This window comes from Eurypyga helias, unplaced genomic scaffold, assembly GCF_000690775.1.
Source record: "Eurypyga helias isolate BGI_N326 unplaced genomic scaffold, ASM69077v1 scaffold19213, whole genome shotgun sequence".
NCBI classification, from domain to species: Eukaryota; Metazoa; Chordata; class Aves; order Eurypygiformes; family Eurypygidae; genus Eurypyga; species Eurypyga helias.
This window is the reverse complement of record NW_010243357.1, coordinates 1,757-9,906: the sequence shown is the minus strand read 5'-3', so window position 1 is coordinate 9,906 and position 8,150 is coordinate 1,757. Positions and strand designations below refer to the sequence as shown.

The 8,150-nt window shown below is 48.8% G+C and overlaps 1 protein-coding gene across 1 annotated transcript in view; it reads right to left on the bottom strand.

The window, feature by feature from the left end:
• LOC104507946 (chromosome unknown open reading frame, human C14orf166) overlaps positions 1-8,150 on the bottom strand; it is a gene marked incomplete at its 5' end in the record, with an annotated part of 10,237 nt that overhangs the window by 432 nt on the left and 1,655 nt on the right. Inside the window, 3 exons of the mRNA XM_010149394.1 lie at positions 563-611; positions 4,260-4,328; positions 7,219-7,307. Of these exons, the coding sequence (XP_010147696.1) occupies positions 563-611; positions 4,260-4,328; positions 7,219-7,307 (207 nt within the window). The remainder of the gene's footprint in view (positions 1-562; positions 612-4,259; positions 4,329-7,218; positions 7,308-8,150) is intronic.

The following is an 8,150-nucleotide window of genomic DNA, read 5'->3' as shown; positions in this document are numbered from 1 at the left end:
GTGGTTGGCATGCTCGGAATAGGAAATAGCTTTCCCTGCTGCTAGAGAGGGACAGGGGGCTGGGTAAACCTCCCTCAGCTTCCCACAGCCAAGTTGGGTCAGTATGGAGCGTTCCTGGTAGTAATTTAGCTGGGCGTGGGGCAAAAGCGAAGCCAGACTAGCCCAGCCCCGGGTCACCGGGCTATCGCCTACGAAAGAATTCATCAGATCAGGCCAACTTGCCCCAAAATAAATGTAAAATAGCGGTAAATGGTGCTGCTAAAAGACAGGGAAGAAGCACAGATGTCCTCTGCTGGCAGAAGCAAGATTTACAGGACGAGGTGCATTCCTCGTGGCTGCCGCGAAAAGCCGTTAAACGTTACTCTGAAACAACATATTCCACTGCTGGGATTTATGCTTTTCTGTTCCAAAACAAAACGCTGAGGGGCCCTCGTAAATAACGACCCGGGAGGGAGCAATTCCTTCCCCTACAGGCATTTTTACTGGACGCATTATCTGCGTATTTGACAGGAATACACTTTGTCAAAGGCAAATCAAGAGTAACGTTAAGAGAACCGCTTACCTCCTGTGTCAAAACCAAGAATGTGCTTTTCTAAAGCAACAGGCAGACCCTTCAAAGAGAAAAAGCAGGTTTAAATGTTATGGGTTGGGAAATAAAATCGAGTGCTCTAGCAGGTAACGCTGGAGGAGAGGAGTTTTGCCTAGACAGGCAGGCGTGACGGCTCGGAGAAGCCATCCCGCTTGATTCCACACGAGCGCTTTCGTGTCCAGGGTATTAATAAAGAAAACCCAAAAATCTTCCTGCTCAATAATCCCCCTGCTCGCCAAGCGAACCCCGCTGGCTACACCCACTGCCCGCGTTCCATCCTTAAAAGGCTAACAGCGCCGCGAGGGAGCGCCCGACCCAGCAACGTCGCCGCCCGGGTGACCCGGCCTTTCCGAGGAAGCGCTGCCTCGAAGCGGCTGCCAGCTCTCGACGGGAGTTATCGAAACGCTCTGCAGTCAGTTTCTCAAGCCCCCGTGCTTCCCAACCTCCAGCAACATCCCCAGGAGCGTCCCAAGCGTTGGGAATAACGCTCAACGTTCCGGTTGCTGAAGGTTTGCTCGGTTAAGACAGCCCAAGGAGAAGTCTGATTAGCGGTCATCGAGGCGCTGCTCTCCTTCCTCTACCCTCGCCGGCTGCAGGAGAGCGGTCACGCTGAACGATCACCCACCGTGTTTCAACCCGCACGTAAAATTAGGTTTAAACAACCCCGATCTTCAGATTTGCTTTTACTGCCTCTGTTTTCAACGTTTGCCAAATGCCGCGCGTTTGGCATGACAGAAACATCCGATACCATTAGTTGCTGACATGAGGGGATTATAAACCTCCTCCTCAGTGAGGATTTCTTTAAAAGGCTTTTAAAAGGTTTTTTATAAAGGCTTTTTTATATTTTTGTCCCTGCACGTGGCAGGGGAGTTGGAACTAGGTGATCTTTAAGGTCCCTTCCCACCCAAACGATCCTATGGTTCGAGATATGTTAAAAGCATTTGAGTTAATGAAAACAAAGCAAACTAAATACAAAATGCTGAAACTGATCCCCCATTTCCCAAAAGTGATTCTTTTCCACGGCCCTTACAGTAAAATGGGTGTTCCACTGCAATCTTGATTCTGCCCCTGTACTCTGCTCTTGTGAGACTGCCCCTGGAGTGCTGCATCCGGCTGTGGAACCCTCAACATCAGAGGGATATAGACTGGTTGGAGCGAGTCCAGAGGAGGCCACGGAGATGCTCCGAGGGCTGGAGCACCTCTGCCATGGGGACAGGCTGGGAGAGTTGGGGGGTTCAGCCTGGAGAAGGGAAGGCTCGGGGGAGACCTTATTGCAGCCTTCCAGGGCCTGGGGGGGCTACAAGGAAGCTGGGGGGGACTTTTTCCAAGGGCAGGGAGTGACAGGACAAGGGGTAACGGGTTTAAATTGAAAGTGGGGAGGTTTAGATTAGATATCAGGAAGAAATTCTTCCCAGAGAGGGTGGGGAGGCACTGGGACAGGTGGCCCAGAGAAGCTGTGGATGCCCCATCCCTGGAAGGGTCCAAGGCCAGGCTGGATGAGGCTTGGAGCAACCGGGTCTAGTGGAAGGTGTCCCTGCCCATGGCACGGGGTTGGAACAGAGTGGGCTTTAAGGTCCTTTCCAGCCCAAACCATTCTGTGATTCTATGATTGGGCAAGGAAAGCCCAGAAGGTCTGTCCGTATAAATCTGAACCCCATCTAGACACAGAGTAGAGGGAATTGCCAGCCATTCAGAATATAATCTAAAAAACTAATGTCCTGTCTTCTCTTGAGAACTGTACCTTGTCAGCCCAGCATGATAAATCTCCTTTTACCCGGTACATCTAAACCACAAGCGCTGCAGTGCAAGCGTCCTCAGCTCAGACCTCGTACACATCCTGCAGTCAGACAGCGTTTCTGGATCCGTTTTATCTGCTCCCCACTCGGGCTTGATACTGCCAAGAATGCAACTCATGACATTTTGTCTATTAAGTCGTCTGCCACGCAGGAGTCAGACACTTACAACCCGTTTCCAGGGACGAGGTTTAATATACAAGCCAAAAATCAGAAGCAGAGGTTTATTTTTCCTCTCCCACTCTGCAACTCAGCTATCCTCTCTGCTTTTAAGATGTTTTCTTCGTTCATCCAGTACATTACGACATTGATGATGGCCGCTGGCACAGAAAAAGCTGTTTTCCTGCATCCAACACACAGTCTTTTCTCCACCTCACAGAAAATACCATTCTGATCCCTGCATGTCAGCTCTGCAGTGATGCAAATAACTAAAAGCAGCTTTTTATTAGTTATAGGAACTCAAAGGACTAAGGCAGTCTCAGCTACTTTCATGCTTTCCTGCTCTTTTAATCGTTTTATGGACATACAAGCCCAAAGGTTTGCGTTACTGTTCCAACACTTCCAGCAATTACTGCACTGCAACTCAGAGCACCTGCCAAGGCCACTTATGAAGCACCACGAGCAGTGTTATGTTAATAAATAAAGGATGGATCCAACTGCCAGAGAACACCAAGGGACTCGCGCTCTTTGACCAGATACGGTTGCTTTAGCGGGGACACATCTGAACCTGCACCTGCAGGGCAAGAGAAGCCGCCTTCCCCAGCTGCGCCCAGAGCCAGCAGCTGCTGCTCCAAGTGCCCGAGAGTGGAGCTGGAGAATTGGGATGTTTAAAAAAAAAATGACAGTCTGAAAAACCACAGTCAGCTCCTGGAACGTCTTACAGACAGACAGCTCCTGGTTTGAAAGTGATTCTGCAGAACCTGAGCTTTCAGTGCAGAAGTCTCCTTCACTGTTTCTCTCTCTGGGAAAGGAAGGAGTTGGATGACCAACATCCCATCCCTTGAACACATACAAGGTGTACGTACAAAGCAAGAGACTCCATACAAGGAACGTCTCGACCTGTTCACGCAGCCAACGCTGCTGATTCCAGGGAAAACATCAGAAGGATATAGACCGGTTGGAGCGAGTCCAGAGGAGGCCACGAAGATGCTCCGAGGGCTGGAGCTCCTCTGCTATGGGGACAGGCTGAGAGAGTTGGGCTTGTTCAGCCTGGAGAAGGGAAGGCTCCAGGGAGACCTTATAGCACCTTCCAGTGCCTGGGGGGGCTACAAGGAAGGTGGGGGTGACTTGTGACAAGGGCCTGTAGTGACAGGACAAGGGGTTTAAATTGAAAGTAGGGAGGTTTAGATGGGACATCAGGAAGAAATGCTTCCCGCAGAGGGTGGGGAGGCACTGGGACAGGTTGCCCAGGGAAGCTGGGGATGCCCCATCCCTGGGAGTGTCCAAGGCCAGGCTGGATGGGGCTTGGAGCAACCTGGTCTAGTGGAAGGTGTCCCTGCCCATGGCAGGCGGGTTGGAACTGGATGGGCTTTAAGGTCCCTTCCAACCCAAACCAGTCTGTGATCCTATGAAAAGCCAGGTCCTATGTTTCTACTCATATCATACGCCCTCCAGCAAATAACTAAGATACAACAGCTATTTACAGAATGTATCACACAGAGACATGTATCTGAATTCAACTGAAACACAAAGAGCTGTATGTGTTCCCCTGGGCCTTTCAGAACCAGGATGGCAAAGAAAAACCAAGTGTCCACCAGCCCCCTCAGTGAAGTGTTTAAACAGAACCGGTTTTGACAGAGATGGCAGATGTTTACACCCACGCTACTTCACCTGGTACGGAACAACCAACGCCAGACTCCCGCAGCGCGTATACAAACCTCCTTGGAGTGACTGGCCTTCGCTATGGCGTCCTGCGTCAAGCGCTCCTGAACCAAAATGCGGATCGCCTAGGAAAAACATTTAAAGGGGAGAGTCATTAATTCAGGTCTTGGGCTCGGCAGTTCCAAGGGGAAAAGGAGCCAACGCTATAACCTGGCATAACCCGGGCATAATCCCTGGATGTGTTCAAGGCCAGGCTGGATGAGGCTTGGAGCAACCTGGTCTAGTGGAAGGTGTCCCTGCCCATGGCAGGGGGTGGGACTGGGTGGGCTTTAAGGTCCCTTCCCACCCAAACCATTCCATGATTCTATGAACCCCAACTCCAGAGTTTTGTGAAAGATGTTTTGGAAACCCCTTTAAACCTTCTCAAATAGCACTATTCTTTGCAAGCAGAATCTTACACAGGCGTAGTCTGGCTGCAGGAAGGCAGCTTAACCAGAAGAGACCAGGACATTACACCATTAACTGCAATCACTACTGGGCCAGAAACCCTAAGGACTAGGAACAGTCAAGGAAGCTTGTGATTCCCAGTACAAGCTGATCGCGATCCCAAAGCAGCAGGACCATTTTTCTGAGATGCTGCAGCAGTACAGCTTCTTCAGGAAGGAAATTCTGCTACGGACATTCTGGGTAGGTGCTGAACCACTTTCCACAAGCAGAGAAACCCGGAGCAAGGCTACCCACCCAGGTTTTGAAAGGACTGAGAACAGAAAGGAATTATTTTTAGACACAGGAACAAGAACAGCCTTGATTTTAACAATCCTGCTGCTCATCTGTTTTTACTGGCTCCAGTAGATAGCACAAAATCGTACCAGAGCTATCAGTTACTGATGCCTACAGCTGTAAAAGCCTCTAAAAATAACAGAAGGAATACCGTGCCGGCAGACTTCTACCAGAAAGAACTGGGTCTGTCAAACACATTCCTCAGCCTTTCCCTGAGGAGTAGCCAAATGTGACAGAAGCAGTCTTACCGCTTCATGTTTCTCCCTCAAAATTTCCCCCAGTTTTGGCCATGATTAAAGCTGAGACGATACTAGAAAGTTGCCACCGAATACTTCTAGAAATCTTCCTAACTGAAGGGAGCAGCCTGGACAAAAAGAGTGATTTGATGAGGAGTTTTAGATTCCAGCAGTGAAACCAGAGCGTGCGTAAGCCAATTTTGAGTGCCTTTTGCATTAGAGAAAGGATATCCAACTGTGTTACCCAGATGCTTTCTGACTGACTTGCCAGATTTAAATTAATAAAACAGGACACCAAGGATCTCTCTGCACACTGTGGCATCTTAATATGCCTGTGGCAGCTTTCATCCTTTGGCCTTCCCTATGCATCCATTCCAGAGTGTCCAAGCCTGAATGCGGAATATAACTCCCCTGCCCTGCAAACCTGCTGCCCGTGGTGCAGAATTCAGAATTTCAACGACACATCCCAACGCCACGAAGCTCCAGCCATGAACACCAGCCCTGCTGCTGCTCGCCTAACGTGTACTGCTGCGGGAATCTCTTCTCACCGCAATGAAAAAGCGAGAAAAGCCAGGTTGTGGTTTTGCCTCGCCGCGTCTGGGCGAAAATGTGAGCCCAGACACAGAGAAACAGTGACAGAAACGTAAATACGTTTATGCAGAAAACACACTCTGCTGTCTCTTTGGGTTGCTAGCACCAAATTAGATGAATCCAGATAAAGCTTGCTAGCCTCGAGACAATCCTGTAAGAAGAACTGACGGAATTCTGTCTGAGAAGGGCCGAGCTCACGCCGCAGATCCTCAGCATCACCATTCGCAGGGTCTCGTCTCTCTCTACCCCATATCCCTTTTCACCGGTATTTTGCAGGGTTTTGGCTGGTTTCTTTCAGCAGGGGTTTGATATAGATCTCCACTGCTCTTTAAGGATTGATGAAGGGTTCAAAGGGTATTTTGGGAAGGCAAAGGAGGATAACACACTGGAGAGAATGAGAAAGTGGCTGATGGGCTAAATGCAGGCCATCATTTCCTTAAGAAACTGGGCTGGCATGGTAACACTCCCTAAGTATACCTGTTACAGACTCGCACACGCTATATAAACTCCAATCCCCACAGCATTTAGATTCTCCAAAATAAGTTTAACAAACATCATGGCTATGGTAATGAATGGACCTTATTTTTTCAATGACATGAGTTTATCTTGGGATCAAACAAAACAAAGCTTATTTCCGTACTGACAAAATGAAGAAGGATTGCTACAGTCTCAGTAATCACAGAATGGTTTGGGTTGGAAGGGACCTTAAAGATCATCTAGTTCCAATCCCCTGCCATGGGCAGGGACACCTTCCACTAGACCAGGTTGCTCCAAGCCTCATCCAGCCTGGCCTTGGACACTTCCAGGGATGGGGCATCCACAGCTTCTCTGGGCAACCTGTCCCAGTGCCTCCCCACCCTCTCCATGAAGAACTTCTTCCTGATATCTAAACTCATTCCCCCTTGTCCTGTCACTCCCTGACCTTGTAAAAAGCCCCCCCCAGCTTTCTTGTAGCCCCCTTCAGGCACTGGAAGGTGCAATAAGGTCTCCCGAGAGCCTTCCCTTCTCCAGGCTGAACAAGCCCAACTCTCTCACCCTGTCTCCATAGGAGAGGGGCTCCAGCCCTCTGAGGCTGAAGCAGTAAATATGGCATCTAAGGAATACAGCACAGGTACAACCCAAAATTCACAGAGAACTACACAGTTGTATCACTACAACTGGCTCCTCTGACTATGCCCCACAGTATTTCTAAATTCATTAAGCTTACTAAGATAATTATTCCTGCATTAATTCCCATGATTTACATCCTGTGTTCTTGTCTGCTTGAAAAGGCACATACAGGATGAGTTTTACTATTTGTGCCTAAAAAGTCATCACTCTCAGGACCTGTGCAGCACAAGCTATTACACAGCTACCAGCCACTGGGGAAAAGAAGGAAGAAAGGTGGTCTGAAATTTGGGGAACTCACCTTAAGCATTACCAAGTAATCATCATGTCGCTGAATCTGAAGGAGATTAGCTAAAGCCATCACTCCAGCCTTGAAATCAGGATTATTCACTGTAAAAATAATGATCATCATTAAGAGAGATGTTAGTTTCACTGGTTCCAAAGCCAGAAGCGGCTTCCTGACTCCACAGTATCAGACTGCTCTCAAGGATGGGCAAGGCCATGGATACACAGCAGCGAGCAGCCACTTGGGCTAAAAAGCAACCTAAGTGTGCACTAGGCATCGTAACCAGGTTGCAAAACACCATCCGAGCACAAGGAGCATTGCTGCCAACGCCGAACGCGCTGCTTGTGCCCTACCACACGCAAAACCTGTGTTAACTCTTTTAAAACTGAGTCAGTGACCTGAAGATATTCTGTCTTATAAACTTTCCCATCGCTGCAGAGCGGAACTGTGCCTGCTGTGCGAGGGCAGGACTGACTCCTAGCTGTCTTTTTGGAGAAGGAGCAATGAGAGAAGACTTGAGGGGTTTAGGGCTAATTTCAGTAGCTGTTTTCCACCACTTCCATTTATTGTGAATGTGCCTAGCAGACAAAAAAAATTACAATGTTTAGGAGAGGTACAGCTGGGGAAGACTGAGCAAACGTGGATTACATGACAGTGCTGACGTAAACAGTCTGCCATCATGTTTCCTCACCTTATTTTTGAGATGTTAGAGCCTGTAGTCAAAAGATATCTTGCTATTTCACCCTAACTCACAGCAAATACTCATGTTTTCTAGAGCTCTAAGCAAAGCTGTTCAGGTAAATACCCTTCTGCTGCTGCCTCATTACCTGATAAGAGCCCTCCTCACCTACTCATCATGACTCTCAGCACCTCGTTCTGCTGGGAAAGCTTCTTTTCCCCAACAGGAAAAGCTCTGCATCAGCACCCATCCAGATACCCGGGATTCA